Source organism: Lagenorhynchus albirostris, chromosome 9 (genome assembly GCF_949774975.1).
Source record: "Lagenorhynchus albirostris chromosome 9, mLagAlb1.1, whole genome shotgun sequence".
Taxonomy (NCBI): Eukaryota; Metazoa; Chordata; class Mammalia; order Artiodactyla; family Delphinidae; genus Lagenorhynchus; species Lagenorhynchus albirostris.
Genome location: NC_083103.1, coordinates 103,197,844 through 103,220,062, shown reverse-complemented (window position 1 = coordinate 103,220,062; position 22,219 = coordinate 103,197,844). Strand labels below are relative to the sequence as shown.

Here is a 22,219-nt window from a genome sequence, read left to right as displayed (position 1 = left end):
ATATCTCTTTCACTACAATTTCTGTCACAGCAAAAGCCTTGCCTGTCTTTTTTTTTTTTTACCACTGTACCCCAGCACCTGCACACAGAAGGTGCTCAATAAACACACAAATATGTGCTAGGTGCTAAGGTGTCAAAGGCGAACTGGTAGAGTGCCTGCCCGCAAGGAGCTGACAGCAAACCACAGAAACCCACACATTGATGCTCGCCACAATGTACCAGGAGTGACAGAATTGTCATGGTCACAGAATCGTATTCTACACACACTTCCTCCCCTTTTTCCAGATGCAATCTGAAAAGAACAAAGGTGGAAGATTTCAAACTGCAGAGAGATCTTTCTGCAAATGCATAAGCCCTAGAAATATGGGACTAATGATGGATTTTATACGTAATCAGCATGAGGTGATCAAAGACTCGAACTGGGCATTCACAGGGGCCTGAGGGTTGATCCATATTTTCTCCTTTCTGGAGGGCAAGTGTGAGCGAGAAGCAGGACCACAATGGCTCATCACCCCTAAAACCATCATGGACAGTTAGACTGCAGGGACCTCTGCCCTATTTCCTCTGTGGCATCTGTCCATCTTGATTTTAAACAATTCAACTCAGAAATGCGTGCCACTGATTCAGTGATATACATAGGATGGACCTTCCCAGTGACATCCAACTGAAGACTTCCAAAGCAAAAGCCACCAAAGCTCTGCTCGTTAGAGAGGCCTTAGGAAGGAGGTCAGATCTCCCCAGAGAAGGACTGGGTGTTTATTCCTCACGGGCATTCCAAAGCCACAGCAGGTAGACCACGTCATACATTTGATTGTCCACTGGTGAGGGCCAGGAAGGAAGGAGAGAAATTGCTCCATGCCTTGGACATGCCAAGCACACGGGTCTCAGTGACTTAGAGCACCACAGAGCAACGCAAGCCCAGGGAACACTCACTGGAGGGAAACAGGTTCAAAGTCACCACTCCAGCTACTTGTTTGCTAAGTAAGTTGCTTTGCTCACCTTTATACTTAAGGAGAAATCTACCTACAAAGAATAAGGATCTTGGAACTAGAAAAGCCAAGTCTCTGTTAATAGCATGGAATCCTCTGTAAAAGGAAATCATATATTCACGGCAGGACAAAGCATTAGAGCTGAAAACGACCTTAAAAACAGTTGAGCACAATGCCAGTATTCTACAAATGAGGAAACTGAAATCACCATGCTGTAGAGGATTCCCTCTGGCTGAGGTCATTTTCAATGAAAAGATCTACAGGAAAAGCCCACACCTTTCTTTGACAAGCCCAGTATACGTTTAATCATAATTTGTGAATATCCCTGTGGCAGATTCCAAGTGCACCCATTTTATAAATGGGAAAAGAAAGCATTATATTCGTAAAGGTCAGTGTAGAATTGGTGATGAAGCCGAGAGACTAGATGGTTACCTTGGTTCCAGCTCCAGGCCAGCACTGGTAGTACCTGGGTAACGCTGGACATCCACCCTTCATCTGTTTTTGCTTTAATATCAGTCATAAGAGTCAGTGGAAGTGTTAGTCTCCATGTGGACCACACATTGCTGACTCAGATAAAAATAATCCACATAAATATACCTTCCAACTGAATGCAGATTTTAAGACGTTTTTGACCTGAAATATATAGACTTTTATTGTCTAATACGGGAGCCACTAGCCACTTGTGGCTATTTAAATGTAGAATAACTAAGAGGAAATAGAATGAAATTAAAAATTTAGTTCCTCTTTGCACCAGCCACATTTCAAGTGCCCAGCAGCTGCTTGAATAGCTAGGCTAGCGGCTACATATTAGACGGCACAGAACAGGACATTTCCACCTTTGCAGAAAGTTCTATTGGACAGCCCAGATAATGACAGTTTTCTTAATCTTCCACTTTGCTTTGCCTTTAAGATCAGGTTAAGTAAGTTGAGAAGTACTGATGAAGTTTTCCAAATCTCTTATCCTAAAAACTGTACAAGAGCTACATCTCTCATGAGGTTTCCTATACATCAATACTTTCCAAAGAGAGATGTTTGAGCCTTCTGCAGCCCAAGAAAATATCGCTCTCCCTTCCACCCATAACAATTTAAAACCAGAAATTTAGTGCTATATGAAGAAGATGAGAAAGTGTTACATTAGCTATTTCCAAATCTGTAATAAATTTAGGCAAGACATTGGCTGTGGTTAAGATGGTAGGATGGGTGTCCAGAACCTTTATACAATCCAGTCTTCCAAAGATGGAGACCATTTGTCAAACAAAATGAATTTTCTGCAAGGCTGAATTAATTTCCATGAGCGAGATGCTCCTCATAGTTTGAAATATATATTTGAGACGCTCTCTAATCTCTTTACCTCCACTCGGTGCTTTTGGTGTAGAAAAACACAGAATGCTCCTTCAATACAGCGTACAGATCTTGGAGGTCATTTGTTTTCACGGAGAAAGAAGCAGTAGGGTGATCTTAGCTGGACTGAGGTTCCTAAAGAGCTGATAGATCAGTGTCTGAGCAGCTCAATGCCCTCCGCATGGACTTTGAAATCCCAATTCTGTTGGCTAAGAAGAAAACCCTAATCCCTAATTCAACACATTCAGAAAAAGGATGTCAGGAGAAGCTCTTAATCTCAATCTTAAATGTCTGGATCAGCAGTTTAAAATGAAAAGAGTCAACTTCATTTTCCAGTTTTTAAATCTCATCATCACTTAGCTACTTCAGTGTGGGTAGAACAGGGGCAAATGTTCTTCCCCTTCACTCCACCTCTGGTCACACAGTCATACTGGTTGTGTAGTGTCACATGGAAGACAGAGATACAAGCTTTCCTAAAATATTACTGATGCGGGATGAGAACAAAGACAAAGCTCGCCTGTCGAGTCTCCATACATGGGGGAAGAGACACCATCATTCCTGCCCTCTGCCCCAGCAGAGGACCACCTTCAAGGCAGATGACTTCTTTCACACTGTTGCCCCTTCACTCACACTCAAGTAGGTTAAATCTTTCAGTTCCTTCCACACTTAAACAATCACATTCCTTGATCAGGACCATTCAGTCCTACAGTCCCTCCTAGGTTGGAAAACTCTTCTTTCTGGAAGGGGATGGTAAAGCAGAGCACATAGAAGGACTGAAATGTTAGCTCCCTCTGAATCAACCCACGTCAGGCCTTGCCCTACATCCCCGTAACCCATGACCACAGGGACACAGAGAAGACAGAGGAGGTGGCCTAAGTGGACAACTGGGAACGGGGCAGCAGGTGTCTGGCTCGCTAGATGGGCATCTAAAAACCATTCACAAGGGGACGTGGTACAAGATACGTGGTTTACATTCTAGGAGGGCTCTTCACTCTTTATAGGCAGAGACAAAAGTAAAAACAAAAACAAAAAAAACTGAGTAGCATAGGTTGGACAGGAGAATTTTGTTTCTCTGGTGTTTTCAGTGTCCACAGCTCTTTTTATCAGCAGCACAAGCCTGGAATTCCTGAAGCTGCACTCATATCCTGCCATCGGGGCTTTACGTAAAACTCCCATTGATGGGGTTGGGAGTTTCATGAGGAGAACAATGACCGGATGTGAGGGAGGGGAGAGGAATAGGTGATGTTTGGTCTGTACTGGTGCATTCATAGGGGAGAATGTCTATACTGGCAAAGATATGAAATAGCTAATTGACAAATTTTACCAAATGCAAGTCAGTCTTGGGAACCGTGAAAGCCAGAAAAAAGCAGCCCAGTGGACTCAAGTTAAGCAACATTTATTATCTGTTATGTTCAAATGTCGACCTTAGAGTCATATCTATGATAAGAATAACCAGTATTTACATAAGCTCTTTACAAAGTGGTTTTCCTTCCACACTTATTTTGATTCTTATCATTGGTCCGTAAGGCAGGTGGAAAACTTAATATTACTTATTACGATCATTACTAGTCTTATTTTACAGTTAGGAAGGGAGGAGATTAGAGAAGTTAATATCTGGCCCGAGATCATACAACCAATTTGAAACCTAGATTTTTCACACTTCGAATTGCACAGGGCTTTCCCAGAGCCATTCTGCCACCGTCACGATAATTTGCAAAACATTACAGCACCTCACTGCCCACCCGAATAAAAGTCTTGTGTCACCTTTCTTAGGCAAGAAGCACCAGCCAGCACACAGCATCCCTGCATTACACTGTGTGAACACAAAGTCACATTTTGTAACTCTGGCTAAAGAGGGCTAACCAGCCCCTAACAATAAAGAGAGAAGGGTGATCTCTCTTCAGTAAGATGTCCATACAAGGCTCAGGAATGGAAATGATCCATGATTTACAATTGACAACAACCACGTAACGAGCCACCCAACTGTTAGTCAAATGGTAGTCATTAATTGATGCTTTTCTTCAAGAAATTCAAAGCAACTCGTCAATCCAGATTTTCACGAAAGCCACAGGAGAAGAGGTTTGTACTGCGGCCCCTCTTCATCCTTTTGGGTGGATGGAGAAGCTGAAGTTAAGAAAAGGAGAGGAACTTGTCCAATGTTACCCAGCCAACCTGAGGCAAAGCCAGGAGCGGAGGTCAGATTACCCCACACCCTGTGCCCACTTCAGCACTTTAGGGGGACTGGTACAAACGGAGAACCTGGGACCTCTCCCAGGTGTCCTGGGGGACCTGCTTCATCAGTCTCTTCTGCATTTAGTGCAGAGTTGTGCCCAGGTAGGTTCACCATCAAGGCTTTCTAACGAGTATTGAAGGAAGGGGTGGAGGATGAGGCTTGCTGTCACTGCAGACAACTGCCTCCCTCCGGTCAGAAGGGAGCTGGAAGAAGCATCAGCCTGTGGAAAACGCCACTCGACCCGGTCGGTCCATCTCTGATGAGACCGACTGCCTCACTGACAGCTTGTTGATGCTGGCTGGCTGCTTTAAGAGGGACTCGTGTGTTTCCCGTAACACTCCCTTGACCCTTCCAGAGGAACTGAGCTCAGAGCACCCCTCCCTCCCAGCGGTGGGCACACCAAGGTGTCTACCTTCGGTCATATTCCTTATTTTCCCACAAGAGCCACCTTCAGCGAGGCATCTGTCTCTCTCTTTCGCCTCGTAAATGTGCTCGTTTTGTGCACATACAGTAAACATTCTCTCCTGTTTCCAATTATTTTGAACAGTTAAGCATGCAAATGTCTGAGCAACATTTATTAAACTTCTGTGGACTTTTAGGAGGAAAAAAAAAAAGATGAACCAACAAGAATCTGAATCATCAAAGAGCTCTTACAAAACCAGCATTTTGAGCCTTTAATTGGAAATGAATCAGAAACAGGCAGGTGAAATTTCCCATGAAATACACACAGGGTTTAAATTTTTTTTATAAAGGGTGCTCTGGGCAGAACAAAATCTGGGTTATACACAGTCCAAACTGATGGGAAGAAGTCACGAATTCCGAGGTGCTCCAAACCCAGCCCCGCTCTGCAACATCTTCCCATGCAAACTCTGGGAAGGCAGGGAGCGGGGACCACAGTCTCCCTTTCTGGCCTTACAGATCCAGTAAGTACATAGGGAACCACAGATCTCCAGAAGGAAGAGCTTAGAGGCCCCAAGGTCCAGAGCCGCAAATCCACATGTCTGGATGCCTTTCCTGAGGCACCCTGGGAAAATTCTCCGCATGCCAGTTTCCTGAAACACATTTCCAGAAAAGTAGTCTGCCCTTCCTCCCTCCCCTTTCTCGAAAAGTGCAGCAAGTACAGGTGCCCCTCAAGTCCCTGACCTCTGGGGAAGTCCTGTGTTGCACCATGGACCCCATTTGAGCACGATTACCTATACCCATTGACCGAATATGCTCTTACTGTTGAGAAAGCCAAGGTCAGCACAGTCGGCCCTTCTTTCGGCAGGTTCCTCACCCCCAGGTGTAACCAACCGCGGAGGCAGTAGTATTTCTGACCGGCGGTTGGTTGAATCTGTGGACGGGGAAGCTGCAGCTACGCAGGGCTGACTGTAAGGGACTTGAGCACCGGCGGATTTGGGTATCCATGGTGGAACCAACCCACCGGGGATACCGGGGGATAACTGTACCTATATGATTTTCTACAGACAGCATTTTGTGGGCTGGGAGAGAAAACGCATGGATCTTTTTTCTAGGATTCCTGACCAGTCATGGACTTAGGTACAGGGCTGGCAGCAGAGTACAGAGCTGGGAGAAGAAAGATCTCTTGCTTTTATGTATAGGTGCAGACATGCTAACCCTCTTCCCCTGGCATCTCCAAAGCAGGTTATGTGAGGCTTAGCACCTGCCCTCACACACTCCCCTCACGCCATATAGTTTCTGAGTGATTTTCCTCTGGGAGATCACCTCTTCGGCGCATTGACACTTAGAGATGATTACGCTGAGGATTGGGCTGGGAAAAATCCATATGAATTCCCCATGATAATTCCTCTTGTCTTAAAAATACCTCTCTTGCCAGGGGAGCTACATTTCAGTTTCAATTGTTTTTTATTTCAAATCAGTGATCTTTGTAAAGAGAAGAGCTGCACTTGGGTGGCTGCATGACTGCTTAGCTGCCTGGGTGGCTCCTATGGAAAGTGCGGTGTTTGATCCCACAGGAGAATTACACAACGGCCAGGGAGTAAGACTGAAAGGCAAAGAAAGCAGGAACGCCTGTGGATTCGATAAGTCTTGCTGTCTTTGCTTCTGGAAACACCCTTATGGTGGAATGTGTGGTTTAGGGGAATGGATACCTGAGTTCTGCTGCCAGGGTCTCCTGCCCAATTCTCATCTTTAGACACATCACACCTTGAAGACTCAGTTACCTCTTCTGTGCAATGGCCTCTTGTGTTCTAACAATCTCAGGGGTACTCAAGTTGGCAACCTGCAATATTTGCATTAGGGAATTTGACAGAGATACGAGCGGCTCTCTTAGTGTTCTCTTCTCGCCCCGGGATTACACTCAAGGCCTTTCAGAAATAACGTGTAGAGGAAGAGGTAAGGCCAAGTGGTAAGGGGTGATACGGCACCCTCCAGGCCAAAGAAGGAAGCAGAGCCTTTATTCCAATTTCTGGAATGTCTTCTTCTGTTGATGTCAATGGCCCTTTGGATATAATTTGAAGCTTCTTTTCTTATACGCATGTTTCTAGAGTTAGAACTTCAAACACAAATAGGCTGAAATCTCTAAATAAGAGAGTTTCTTTGCTGAAGGATTATGTTGAATCAGGGTAACAAAAGCACAAGCCCTATACACAGAGATATTCCATGTGACTCCTGAAGGTGTATGTGTGTACGGGGTCGGGGGGCCCATGCAGTGTCAGTGAGGAGAATGGGTTAATTTTCCCACTTTGAAAGAAATCGAACTACAACTATGATGAGTTTGAGTGCCTCCTTGACCCTCATCATTGCACCCAGGGTCCACCATGATGCCATACAGAGTGCCAGGAAAAAAACGCAAAGCCAGGCACTGGGCCTCCGCATTGAGAATGAAAAGTTTAAAATAATAGGTTCTTCAGTGCTAAATGATGTTTGGTTCCAAGGATCCTTGGAGCTATGGTTTTCTTTGTTCTGCCAAAGGAAAAAGGAAATACATCAGGAAGCTGGGCCAGTCCACAGGAAGTCTCACTTGAGCTGATAAAAGGAACTGATGTGAGGTGGCTGGGGATGCAGTTATAAGTCAATCAGCCTTGAAATAACAAGAAATGCTATTCAGGAGAAACTGGAGCCTGAAGTTAGCCTTTCTCGATGATTTCCTTTTAACCCTGCAAAACATTCCTTTCTTTGTGTTTTATAGAACCCCCCCAAAACCAGGGCTTTCTTTTAGTGTGTGTAGTTAGTGTGTGTATATGAGTGAAAGAGAATGAAAAAGACAACAAGAGTTAGAGCTGGAGAGAGGAGGAGAAAACACAGAAGGGTACAGAAGGAGGTATTGTCAAGTCACAGAATATGCTATTCTCTACTGAGCTACAAAACTTTTTTTTTTTTTAAATCATCTTGGTAGCTCATTAAAGTAAAACAGAACCTGTTGGTTTCCTCCTCGCCTGCCTGCCTGCTCTCCAGTATACCTGCCAGCTAAGTCAGGCAGCGACGCTCACCTGGGGAATAGAGGGCTGAGGCCTTCTTCAGGAGAGGGTGTGGAGGGTGGAGCGAGGCCACGAATCTGCCCAGTGCGGACTGAGGGTGGGAGTCTCTTAGACAAACACCACTGCCACCTGCAAGGTCCTCGAGAGATGGGTTGGACATGTGTGTGGCAAACTGGCTACGGATCACAGTGGCTAAGCTCTATGAATTTCAGAGGCTAACAGGATAAAGTCCAAATCATTGCTTTTCCACTTTCTATCTTGATGGCCTTGGGTAAGTCACTTCACCTCTCCAAAATGAAAAGAGTACATACAGCATAGGATTGTTACAAGGATCAAAAGGGAATGTGTCCTAGAGAACAGACTTGTGGTTGCCAAGGGGAGGGGGGGAAGGAGGCAGAATGGATTGGGAATTTGGGTTGAATAGATGCAAACTATTATATGTAGAATGGATAAACAACAAGGTCCTACCGTATAGCTCAGGGAACTATGTTCAGTATCCTGTGATAGACCAAAATGGAAAAGAATATGAAAATGAACGTACGTATATGTATAACTGAATCACTTTGCTGTACAGCAGAAACTAACACAACATTGTAAATCAACTATATCTGAATTAAATAAATTTTTTAAAAAGTATGTCCATAAAGGTGCAAACAGATATTGGCACATAGTAAGAGCTCGATAAACAGCTCCTTCTTTTTCTTCTTCTGACTGTGATTACCCATCCTCAACGCTATTCCCCTCAGATGGAAGGTGAGTGCATCTCTTACTCTCAGGTGAGGGGTAAGGAAAAAATGGCCTCAGCAAGGGCCATTGGGGCTCATGCAAAATGGTGGGCGATATGGTTTCCAGCTGAACTGGGGCCTTTCAGGGTTGACTGTGTCTGCCCAAAGCCTAGCACTACTTCCTGTTTTAAGAAGAAGAAGAAAAAAAGCCTCCCAGAAAACTCATTAAGAGGCTCAAAATTCTTTCTGGACATCAAATATGTCCTCAAAATAAAAATTTTTTTTTTTTTTTAAAGAGTAAGTGTAAATGAATCAAAACCAGACGAATTCAATTTCCCTTCAATTAAACAGAATTTTTAAAAAGTCCAAGGAAAAGGCACTTGGGACCAAATGTGTTTTGGGTTTTAAATGAGACCAAATTTTGGGAAAGAGTGTAAGACCCCAAAGCAGAGTCAGGCCCCATTGTTAGCTTACATTAATGCAAAGGGATTAACACAGCTCCAGTGTCACTTGGTAATAAAAACACCAGCTCACAGAAATTCAGGAAGCACCTCCTAAGACCCCCAGCCTCCAACTGGCTGCAAGAACACTCTATGACTTATCCTTGGGATTGTGGAGAAGAGCCACATGGGCCCAGATGGAACTTCTGTGAGAAGTTCAGTCGCCACGTCCCCAAATAAGAAATGCTTTTAAAGCCTGCCTGGGATCAGAGTCTTATAAACACGGGAGCTAAAAGAAACTTTCGAAATCATACCTTCAATTTATAGATGAGAACATCTTTAACGTGAGGAAATTTACACAAATGCTGATGGCGTGAAGTGACTTGTTTAAGATCTCAGAGCTCGTTTGGGGTAGAACTGGAGCTAGAATTCAGGTCCCCGGATTCTTGGCTGGACAATTTTTCTCCATATTTTACTGTGAAAGTGGGATTCCCCAAATCTCTGAGATCAGCACATTGGGGCTAGAATGATGGTGCTCAGCTTACTTTTTACAAATCTATTTCTAATTGTCCCTCTTCATTTTTTACATCAGTTTTTGAAATTATAAAAGTAATATATACTAGTGATTGAAAAAGCCAAACACCACATGTTTATAGTGTGAAAAGTAAAAGTCTACTTTTTCCTGCCCAAAGGCAGCCACTGTTTAAAAAAAACCAAAACAAAAATCCAAAACAAAGCAAAACACTGAAAACGCACACATATGTATGATTATTTATGCATAGACAATTTCTGGAAGGGTCTATCCAGAAACAAACAAACAAATAAATAAATAAATATTTTCAATTTTTTTTACAGAAATGGGACCACATTTTTGTAATTTGCATTTTCCCATGTATTAGTATACCTTGGAGAACTTTCTAAGTCAGTGTATATAGACAATTGATTTTATTCCATTCAACAATTGCATCATTTTTTTTATATGAGTCTTCTAAAATTTATGTATCTAGTTCCGTATTGATGGACGTTTAGATTCTTTCCAGTTTTGGCCATTTCAAACAATGCTACAATAAACATCTTGTATGTGTATCTTTGGTATCCGAGTGAACATGTCTGTGTGATACATTTTTAGATTTGGAATTATTATCAAATTTGTATAAATACTTAACATCGCCATAATTGTTTCCAAATTGCATTCCAGAATGAGTGTAGCAAGTTAGAGTTCCACCAGCAGGGATAGAGAGCGACATTTCCCCTTATTCTTTCTAACATGAGGCATTATTAAGCTGTTTTAATCTGTGCTATCCTCATAGGTAATAACTGTTGGAACTTCATTAATTTCATTTGAATATATACATGCTTGAGATTCTTTTCATATGCTTCTTGGCCATTTGCATTCCTTTTTCTAGCAGTTATTTGTAGCATTTTTGCCTATTTTTCTGCTAAGAGGTCTACCTTTTGTTTATTGATTTGTAAATGGCCTTTATATCTTAGGACACGTGCCCTCTGTTTGATGTATGGGAAATCTTTTTTCTCAGTTTCTCACTTATCTTTTCACTTGACTTATGGCATTTTTCTTTACATTAATATATAGAGGAATTAGAGCTGAGAAAGGGAGAATAATAATAATAAGGAGTTTCCTTGGCTGAAGCCCCAGACTTCCAAAAATGTCCATACAATGGACTAGTATCGCCAAGAATAAAGGGTCAATGGAAATTATAAGCTGGGTGTTACTCTTGGGAAAATGTGCCTACATTTCCTTATAATAAAAAGCCACAAATAAAGATTCCCCCAGTGAGTACTGCTTCTTTTGGAAACTCCAATAGTCAGAGCTTAAAATCAGTAAGCAGAGAAACTTCTACTCTCTAGAAGCCTGGAAGAAACAGTTGAAGGCATCCGGCTCTTGTTCGTTTATGTGGAGTTCTGTGGAGCACGGCGCCTCGCAATAGTTTTCAACACTTAGTTGAATGAGTAAACGCACGAATATGAATTAAGTGATAAATACCTGAAGACAAAAGGACTCTCAGGCATAAGAATTTTGATGTAAGTATATCCATCTATATAGATTGCAAAAGCACTGACGACTCACGAGCTGAGTAATTTTATAATATTAACCTGTTTGTTTTCACATTTCTGCTACATGAACAATATTGCAAAATTGTTCACTCTCAGACTTCTTCCCATGAAAAATCAGTGAATTCCCATATATTCAGACCTACCAACCCTGCTCCTGGTATGTTAGATTCCAGTAGACACGAGAAAACCACATATGTCTAGAAATGCAGAGTTAAAGTTCCCGTGACACCTGTAATGCTGGCCGCTTGCAAGTGTGCACTGGGATGTGACATACCGTCTTTTGTTACCTGGGACACATGGCACTGTCTGAGTAAATGGGCCCTGCCGTGGGGAACACATTTCACATTTCAAGTCTGCATTCTCTTGGAAGTGGCTTGAAAAATTACATACTCTGGAATTTTGATCATGATCTAAATGGCAGGCACATTGCTCCCCAAAGATGAGAACTGTCTCAAATATTCAGTATTTTGGTTCATTTTTGTGGGTATAAGCCATTTTGAAGCTGTTATAAAGTTGATCTGAATTATCTGAAAGTGCATCTGAACACACAATCTCTGATCCTGCTTGGAAAGATGGTGCTAACTCTCTGAGTTTTTGGTTTGCTTGGGTGAAATGTCAGTATTTCTAAGTGCGGTGACGGGCCCAGCAAACCGATGAAAGTCTGTCAGATCTGTCTGAATTTCCATAGAAATGGGATTTGAGTTTCAGGGAAACAACTTTTCCTTTTGTCTCTTCTCACTTACTCTCTGCTGACTCATTCTCAAAAGGAACTAAAGTGGTAGCCCAGGATAGATGGCCCCGTTGAAAAGACAGCTTGTGGTGAAATCTCTAGAACAACTACGAAAGAACACACAGTCAAAGGAGGGAAAGGATAATCACACTTTTATGAGATCTGGTGAAACAGAGTTTCTCCTCCCTCTCTTGACTCCATATTTAATAAACAAACATCTTTAAACACAGCTGATAGCATGGTCTGGGGGCCTGAATTTATCACTGGTTTTCTAATCCTTTCTGCTGCTCACTTCTTATGGCCTCTGATAAGTGATGCAGCCGCTTCCATCTCCATTTCTTAAGGAGCAGGGTGAGAACAGGAAGTCTTCTGAAATGTGTACAATTACCTAGATCACCCCTCTATTAAAAATTTTGTGATTCCTCCTTTCTATGTATTTGGTAAGACCCAAATTCTTTCTTATGGTATTTAAGGTCGTCCATAATCTAATTCCACCCAATATTTCCACTCTTACCTTCTCCTTCATATGCCCCCCCCCCGCAACAAAAGTATTCCACTTTCCTAGAAAGCCCCTGAACCATATCTTCCTGTGCAAGTCCTACCCATCCTTCAAAGCCAAGAGGCAGTGTGACTGGTGTGTAGAAAAAAACAAGTATTCTGTAAACAGAAACCCTGGGCTTGAAAACCAAATCTGTCACCTATTAGCTGTCATCTTAGGCAAGTTACTTAACCTCTCTGAACCTTCATTTCTCCCCGATAAAACAGAGTTGTGATGATATTACTTCCCATAGGGTTGTTTTGAGGATTAAATGCAAGGGTGTATGTGAAAATACTTTGTAAACAGAAGGGACTAAACACATAACTCTCATTATTCAGTCTTTCTGTGTCTCTCCAGTTGAAATTGCTCATTCGTTCCTTGAGGCTAGCAGAACACTACTGCATTCTGCTGTGCAAATACACACACACACACACACACACACACACACACACACACACACGGCTTCTCCTCCTGCTCTGTCTCGAGGGCAGCAGCCCTTTTGCCACCAGCCTGGTGTCTTGATAGCATTTTTTTTTTTTTTTTTTTTTTTGCGGTACGCGGTCCTCTCACTGTTGTGGCCTCTCCCGTTGCGGAGCACAGGCTCTGGATGCGCAGGCTCAGCGGCCATGGCTCACGGGCCCAGCCGCTCCGCGGCATGTGGGATCTTCCCGGACCGGGGCACGAACCCGCGTCCCCTGCATCGGCAGGCGGACTCTCAACCACTGCGCCACCAGGGAAGCCCTTGATAGCATTTAATACCTAGTTCAGCTCCTGCCTAACAGCCATGCAGCAGACCTACTGACCTGCATTGCTACAGCTGGCATCAGCTTACGATGCCAATGGGGTTAAGATGACAAATTCCCATAAGGCCAGCTAGCTTTGTACGGAAAAGGGTTATTCCATAAATTGTCTAATTCTGTCAAATGTCCAAGATATTGGTCCTACGGGTGATAATGTGGGGATAGACACACCCCATCCATTGCCTCTGGGGAAACATCTCAAAGTCCGTGGGCTACTGATGTTGGGTCTATCAGGTCAGTAGAAGAATTAGAGTGACATCACTTAGTAATACTGTCCCACTGATGAATTAGCACATGAATGGGATGCACACTATAGATAAACATCATTAAAGCAACAGAAAATGAAACAGTGTGTAGTCTTCTGCAGAGAGAAAGACACCTGCGCAGCTCTGAGATTTCCAAAAATGCTATTATGGCTGGCTGAAGATTTTGTGAGCTTGTGTGTGTGTGTGTGTGTAGATAGTGGCCAATGGCCTTTAGTCTTCTCAGTTTGTCACAAAACAACAAACAAAAGATAAAAAGACTGTTTCAAGACAGGCCAAAAAAGAAAGTCTTGTTATTCAAAACTAAACAAAACAAAAAAAATATTCTATACCTACATAATGCAACTGCATGTCTAAAATGAATGAAAATAGTAGGGGTTTTTTTTTTCATTCTAACTCTAGACAGTTGGACCCTAATCTGAAAATCTTTCTATCAAGCTTCAGGTAGAATGAGACTTTTCCCACAGAAGACGAGGACCTTGCCGATGGCCTGAGTGTTGACTTACAATTTGGGGATATTTTCTGACGTTTGAGGGAGGATAAAGGCCTCAGACCATTCGAAATCCTGCCTGGTGGTTCATCATCATCAAATTTTCCCAACTCTTTTTTTTTTTTTTTTTGGCTGGGGCAACTCAGTGCTAGCATTTGTCTAATATTACATTTCTAAAAAAGAGGTTTGGTTTAAATCAACCACCTTTCAAAACCAATACCAAATTAACTGGTTGACCCCAAATAGAAAGAGATATCGAAATCTTAAATCTTACATAATGTGGTTATTATTGAAGACCTACTTAATACACAGACTACATATCTTGGGCCACAAGATATGTTCTAATGCATCTGAATATATTTTATTTAAATAGTCAAATATTCAATTATTAAAAGAATTGAAATAGGAATTCAGCCCACCTGTCCCTGGTCTGTAGAGCGGCCTATTGGCTATTTAAGTAAAATACTCTATTTTTTGTTGTCTCCTGATTATGGAGACCTTGTTTGTCTACAGAAAGAGAAGGGTTTATTTTGGAAAAATAAAAAAAATATTATGTAAAAATCCTATTCAGAAATTTGGGATTTTTTTATGAATTATGGAAATAATTCAAGATGGTAGCAGTACATTTTTCATTAAATAACAGAAGTGTCTTTAGTCTAAAGAGTCAGATTCTCCATGATATTTTTTAAAACCTTATCTCTCTGTCTCTCTCTGTGCGCCTCTGTTTCTGTCCCTCTGTCTGTTTCTCTTTCGCACACACACACGCACACACACAGAAACACACTGCCTCCAGGGTTCTATAACTCATAAAAATGTAAAGAAAGCAAATAAAATGTTCACGGTATAGTGGAAAGAACACTAGCCTGAGGGTTAGGAGCCCTGCATTCTCACCCTGACTCTGTCACTAGTCAACCATGAGATCTTGGATAATTCAGTAAACTCTGGGCCTCAGTTTCCCTTCTCATAAAGGGAGGATATGCAGCTAAATAATCTCTAAAGCTCTAAAGTTGCAAACCTGAAAACTTGAAGTTGCACAGCAGCTTAAGTGGTAGAAATTATTCACAAACGAATAGGATTCATTGTCGGGTAATTCCCCGAGGGAGGCAATTCTATGTGGTCACGGGACAGAGAAAAAGACACAGCCTGTTTTGCCTGGAGTTCTCGTGAATCTAGGCAATACGAAGATTAAAAAAAAAAAAAAAAAAAGATGCAGGTGGGTGAGCGGTTCACTCTCAGAGTGAAGGCAGCATCCACTTCTAATGACAGAAGTAAAGTCTTTTGTTCCCGGGTATCCATCTCTCTGCTGCTTTCTCCCGGGATCCCATCCTGAAGTTTCCCGTCTGGACATGCACTGTCAGTGGTAACCTGCAGTCTGGGCCAGTCTGGCTCATTGACTCTGCTGGTTTTCAAAGCCCAGCTGTCACCTCAACCCTCCTTTCCCATTTTGCTCTCCCAACATGTACTGGTTGTGTGATGCTGAGGTAAAGGGTGAAAGCTGATAGTATCTCTGCTCAACTGCCACTTCATTGCAAGCATCCTCCCTGACCATTCTGGCTGATACAACCACATCGCTTTCTACTCCCTAACCTGCTTTACTGTTCTTCAGAAGTTGTATCACCCTGGACATAGAATTATTTATTTATGTGTCTGTCACCTCCGCCAGAGTGTAAAATTCCAGCAGGGTTTTGACCCGTTTTATCCTCAACACATAAACCAGAGCCTTGGAACATAAGAGACCCCTAATTAAGATTCATAGCATTAATGAAATACTCTATTATAATAAATCCATACCTATGATCTAATTTTCTGGCCAATCAATCCCCACAAGCCCTGTCCCCAAGGAGAAATTCAACTAATGTACAGTCAACGAAGGTACCAGACTTTATTGAATCCTTACTGTGACCTGTGGTAAGGAGGTTCTCTGGCCCCATTTTACAGATGAGAAAACTGAGCCTCCAGGAGCTTAGTGCCTTGCTATAGGACACGCAGCAACTGAGCAGCAGAACTGAGAATGAACCCAGGTTTTCTGACTCGGAGTCCCCAGTTCATTTCCCTATTTCATTCACCAGGTCTGCATTTTCTCTGACTGTTTCCCCATCTTTAATGGTACAATGTGCATTGACTGAATCAAGCTTCCCTAGATGAAATAAGTAGATTCAATTGAAGACTGCCTAGAACTAAGGTGCAGTTTTGGAAACCAGGTCATTCTTAAGGCAGCAACCAGTATCACGTGCTTTTCAACAAGTGATACCATCACCGTGGGGAGCAGGGTGGTATAGGGTGTTGTTTAATATTTAGGCTAACTTATCTGTGGCAGAAGAACAGTAGAAGGCCTCCTGCAAACTTTGGTGCTCCCAACATGATGCTCGGAGCCTTCCCAGGAGACATTCTTGGAGAGGAGAAGAGAGCGTAATACAGAAGGACTTACTATAACAAGGGTGATGAAGTTAAGATTTTGTAATCACACGAAGTTGTGCAAATTATACACAAAGTAAAGAGCTTCTACAAAGGAATCCAGACTTCCCTGGCATTCTGGACCAAACAGCTCCCCAGTGATGAGACCCAGAGGTATTTTGAAATATAAGGTATGCTTCATGTATAAGGAAGAAATACGCAGGTGCATAAAAATCACATGCCAGAATTAGTCAAAGATGACTTGTCAAGGCCATTCAAACTGGGAACACACATTCTGAATCTGTGTCTACAAATACGACATGGTATGTGGTGTCTTCTGACCTCTCTCAGCCTAGAACTGGATTTCGTGGACATGTAGGTACATGTTCTTGCAAGAGCATGTGAGCGTGATATTTTAGGAACTGAAAGGATTGGAAAGGCACTACTGTAGATGTAATTTAGTCCCACTATTTCACTTTTACAAAGAGTCTGAAGCTCATACTGGCTGAATGGACTGTGCATTCTCGCACAGAGACCAGAAGTCCCCGGCCTCTCCTTGTCCACTGTCTTCTCCAAACACAGCGTTTGAACGAATGTGGGATTGGGGTCTGGGAACCCCGAGATCCGAAGGTCACCCGTGAACAGGAAACTGTGGCTTTCACACAGTCTCAATACCAAAATATACACTAAACACTCAATCCTTCAGAACGCTGGGCAGTGAAGAAGCCTGCTTGAAAAGTCACTGCTCTGCCCACCAGAAGAGCAGCCAGGCGACCTGGATCAGAGACAAGGGTGCTCCGGGGAAGGGTCTGGACAGGACTCACAGGCTCCCATCACCCAGGTGAGAAGGAATGCTGTCACTCCCACCCTGGCATGACGTGCCAGGGTCCTGGTCTAAGCTTGTTCTCATTGACGGCCATGCCAATCCCTGTATTTGCAGCTACAGAGGTTAGCACATCCTGGGTTCACAGACCACAGCTTCCTCCTTACCCTCAGGGCCTGTGCCGAGGGGTCTGAGCATCGGGGAGATATTGCTGCACTTCTCCTTAGGGTGTCCACATCAAGACCCCGGAGCCATCTTACCACCCTTCCGGGTCAGCTGGGGGCCTTCTGGGTAAGTGGCAAGCATCCTAGTGAGGGAAGTTTTCTAGAGCGGAGCATCTTATTACTAAACCAGGGATACTGAGACACTTGCACGCACCCACCAATGAGAAGAGAAACTGGCATGAAATGACCGGTGGGTGACCACCTCCCTACAGGAATGCCCTCTCACCCATGCACTTTAAACTGGAGGAACCCAGGCTCACAGAGGCTCCCTTCAACCCAATACAATCAGTAATCTCATCTCCACATTTTCAAGTTCCTGCTGTTGGTGCCTTTTACTTAAGTCAGCATATTTCAAACTTTCAGAGAGAGAGAGAAAAAAAAAACTTAGAAAATAAAAACCACTACCCCACCCAAATGATAAAAATCTCCTGAATTCTCCAAGCCCAACATCCTCTTCCTCAGCCCTGAGCAAAGACTTGATTCCTCTGGGTTCTGGGAATGGCGGGCTTTGCCAGTCCCCACCTCACCAGCCTAATAGCTTTTCCAGACCGAGTCGGGCTTGGTGTTGGGGGACAGCCTCGCAGCCAACTGCTGGTCCCATTCATTCCTCTCGGGCCTCTTAAGGCCAGTCTCATTAGGGGCTGTCCCTCCTCTCTGCTTCTGGCTCCACTTCCCCCTTCCAGAGGGAGCAGGCAGTCAACCCTCGTGAAGTCTGCGGTGAAACCCGGACCCTCACCCGTCCCTCTGGGCTGCACTTGGTAACGTGGACCCAGGCGCGAGGCGCGGGGTGAGGCTAGGGGCTGGGGGGTAGTAGGCAGTCGTCCGGGCCGCCGGCTCAGGGCCGCTCACTTTAGGAGGAGCGGCTCCGCAGGCGCGGGACCCTCTTCGAGAGGCCGGTGGGAGCCCGGGCGCGGAGCGCGGGAGTCGGGCGTGCGGAGCGGCGCGGACCGGCCGGGAAAAAGATGCCCCGGCGGAGGAGCGGCGAGGCCGGCCCGTTAGTCCCGAGGAGCCGGCAGCTCCCGAGCGCCGAAAGCCCGGCAACAGAAGTACCAAGAGGAAGGGAAACCGGCCCGCGCTGACATGTAAACAGGGCTTCCATCTGGAGCAGCCCGCGCACACAGAGCCCCAGACACACTCACTCGCACCCCGATCCGCCTGCAAGCAATCCACTTGCCTGCCCCTGGGCCCTCCCGGCAGGGGCCCGGGCTGCTGGCGGCTGCCCGCCCGCCCCCGCCGTCTTCGGCCTCGGGAGAGAGGAAGCCGGCCGCCGGGCGGGTGCCCAGCGCCGGGGCCGGGGTGCCCGGCTCGCCGGGTGGGAGTGGTGGCCCCGGAGGTCTCCGGCCCCCGGCTGCGATCGGCGTCCGGCTCCCCGGGTTTCACGCCGCCGCCGCCGCCCGCAGCCCGGCCGGCAGCGCGGTGGGAGGGGGCCGGGCTTCGCTCCGGGCAAGGGGTGAGGAGGAGATCGCCCTCGGCGGGGAGCCCGGCGGCTCGCCCCCGCCTGCGAGACTCGCCACACGAGCGCGGGAGGAGACGGCGCGAAGCCGGGGCGCGGAAGGAAGGGAGCGTGGCCACGTCTTCCGGGACCCCGGCGCCCCGCGCCCAGCCTGCCCGCCGCCTCGCCGCCCCGGCAGACCCCAGCGCTCCGCGCCCACCGCCCGGTCGCTTACCTTAATAGTCCCGTCCATTTGGCCAAGTCTGCAGCCGAGCCCCCCAATATTCCACACATTGACCCGGTTACAGCCTGACCTCGCAGCCCCTTCGGATTAGCCCGGCGCGGCCTCTCTGGCGCCCTGGGCCCTCCCTGCGTGCCCCCCGCGAGCGCCCTGCCCTCGCTCCCCTGTGCACGTTTGTTGTTGTAGCGGAGCGAAAAAGAGACAGTTAACCGGATGAAACTTTTTTTCAGCTAATTTTGGGAAGTGACTTCACTTTGCGAATGGGGAGGAAGTCCTATCTCTCTCTCTCTCTCTCTCTCTCTCTGTCTCTCGCTCTCCTCTCTCTTCTCTTCTCTCTCCTATGCTCTCCCTCGTCTTCTCTCTCCCCCCCTCACACCCCCTCTTCCTCCCCTCCGCGGGTCCTGCTTTTCGCATCACACACACTATATAAATACACGCGGAGATGCCCAGATACATTCATGCGCTGCGCCCACAGGATACTTGCTCCCGGGAGATAAGAGCGAGCTGGGAACAATGCCGGGGTCCACGCCCAGCGCCCGCGCCCTGATTCCCGCAGTCTGCATGCCTCCCCCCCACACCTTCCCCCAAAGTCCAACACCGAACGCCTTTGGCCTCCTTCCTTTCCAGGGGCCGTTGGCCGAAGGTGGCCCTCCTGACTCATTCACTTTCCGTTTCTTCCCACAGATACGTTCATTAATGTTTTTTCCAGCCGAGTCAAACTTTTTCTGGGGTTGGGGGGGAGGCGGGGGGCAGGAGAGTTTACTCGGGCTGGGGATAACCTGGAGCCTACTGCCCGGGAAGATCCGGACGCAGACCGAAGCCGACCAACCATTAGAAAGTGCATCCAATGGGAATTTTTCCACTCGGGCCCTCGGCTGCGGAGTCGCGCAGACTCCCGGAGCGGCTCACCCATCGACGCGGACTCGGGGCGGTTTCGGACGGACCCCGGCAGTCGGGGGCGTGGACTCGGCTCCCAGCGAGCTGTGAGCGGAGGGACGCACGCGGGGAGGAGCACCTCGGCCCCTCTGCTACTGGGGAGGTCCCGGCGCCCGCCGAGGGCCGGGACCTGCGGCACCCCAGACCACCGCTGCGCGCCTTCTAGGGTCAACTCCCTGGCACATACCCCAACCCGATGGCCCAAGCCCTGGCACTCGGGTCAAAGCCGCCTATGCAATGCCACCTTGGGCCCCAAGAAACCTACACTGCGGAGAGACGATCCCTCCAGGCTGGCCGGCGGGTCTCCAAAGCACAGCAGGCAACATCCCCACACCGACCCAGACTTCTCCCGGGTGAGACCCCCGGGGCCGGGGCTCCAGACCATCATCCCCACCCCGCCGTGAGGCCAACCTCCCCTCGGCCCGCCTTGTCGGGCCCCACCACCCGGAGACCTCCCGGGTCCCTCTGCAGTGCCGCCGCCCGCTCCAGTTGGCGCAGCGAGGGGACCCCCGGGCGCTCTCGGCCTGACTCGCTTCTCCCCGACCTCCTCCGAAACAGGTTACCTTGTCCACGCTCTCCAGACCACGCTTTGGACTTTCTCACTTTTATTTAAGAGTCCACCCGGAGAAAGAGGAAAAAAAATCCAGAGGAGATCCGAGTCAATTGGAAAGAAAAATTTTCAAAAGGGTGTCCACAGCGGCGAAAAAGGTGACTTATTAATTCTTTATTTCTTCAGGAGCAGTTGAGCCCAAGAGCTCGCTGGCCTCCCTCCCTCCCCCCACCCCCTTCTCGAAATTAGTCTCATCAATTCAGCTCCAATTTTGGGTTCGAATACAGACACGGGTCTGAACGTGACCAGACCTGGAGTGGCGGGTGTAGCTTGCCAGCAATTGTGACTCGGTGTGCGTACGGGGGAGAGGGGTGGGGGGATGGGGTGGGGGTGGGATGGGGGCCGGGCCGCCCCCCCCCACCTCCTGTCTGCTTCTCAATCCAGGGGTCTGCTCGGGGGCTCCCCTGGGCCCGCCACATCTGGTTACCGCTAGCGGGGTCAGTCCCCCCCTTTGCCTGGGGCCACCAGTTCTGGAGTTCAATTAAAAGAAATCAGGCTTAACCCTTTCCTCCCCTCGGCCCCGACGCCCGCCCTCTCTCTCTTCCCTTCAGCGTTTCCACATGCTTTCCAGAGAGGAAAGAGGTTAAAGGGAAAGGAAGAATGAATTACATCCTTTCAAACCCCAAATTGTTTCCTTTTCAGCCCAGACTCTGCCGACCTTCAAACGACAACAAGCCTTTCAGAAGGGAGCGGGGAAACCGCTTCCCACACGGACCTGACCAGAAACCCGGCACCCCCGGCCACATTCCCCCTCTTTCAGGCAGAGAGAACTCCAGTCTACCGCCGGAGGCCCCCTTCCTGGTGCTGGGCAAACACTCAGGCCGTTAAAGGCCATCGCAGGCCAGCCAGCGTCTCCCCCTCTACACCCGGTCTCCCTAATACGTGAGAAGGCACCTCTGTGGCAAAACATTGGCCAGGTGTCTCTTTCCACCTCCTGTCCAGCCTGGCAAACAACAGATTGGCTTCACTGCCCTGATCAGTAAGTCACCCCAACATCTCTAGTACCCCCAACTCCTTTTAGCAGGAGCTGCCTCTCCCCTAGGGAGAACTCAGTGTGGAACTAGATTAAAATGAGGACTTGCCCTCCTGTTTGAGCTGTGGAACTCAACAGCACTTTCCGTTTCTGCCTGTAAAACCAAAGCTTCTGGCAATTTCGTAATTTTGAAGATGGTGGGGAGGGGAAGAGGCTGGCACTGGTACAGATGTCACCCCTTAGTGACTCACTGACTGGCACTGGGGCCGCGGCTTTTAGTGTTTACCAGCCCCTCTGTCAGAAGCTCCTGTCTATTCACAAGGTCCTCCACCCAGAAAGAAGAGCCCCCCAACTCTGGAGAGCCCTCTGAGGGAACCTGAGTCTCCCTGTGACCCGCACTGGCATGGCAGTGGGCAGGGCTGCCCACTTATGTAACTCTGGGTTTGATGTCCCACTCCACTGCTGCTGCTGCTTTTTTAAATCCTGAAGGGGGAAAAAAGCCCTAACCAAACACAACAGTAAACA

General features: G+C 46.8%; 1 protein-coding gene across 1 annotated transcript in view; it reads right to left on the bottom strand.

Annotated features, from left to right (window-relative positions):
* FLI1 (Fli-1 proto-oncogene, ETS transcription factor) overlaps positions 1-19,503 on the bottom strand; it is a 113,108-nt gene extending 93,605 nt beyond the window's left edge. The window contains exon 1 of the mRNA XM_060160758.1: positions 19,170-19,503. Within this exon, the coding sequence (XP_060016741.1) occupies positions 19,170-19,187 (18 nt within the window). The 5' untranslated portion in view covers positions 19,188-19,503. The remainder of the gene's footprint in view (positions 1-19,169) is intronic.
* Between the last annotated feature and the right edge of the window lie 2,716 nt (positions 19,504-22,219).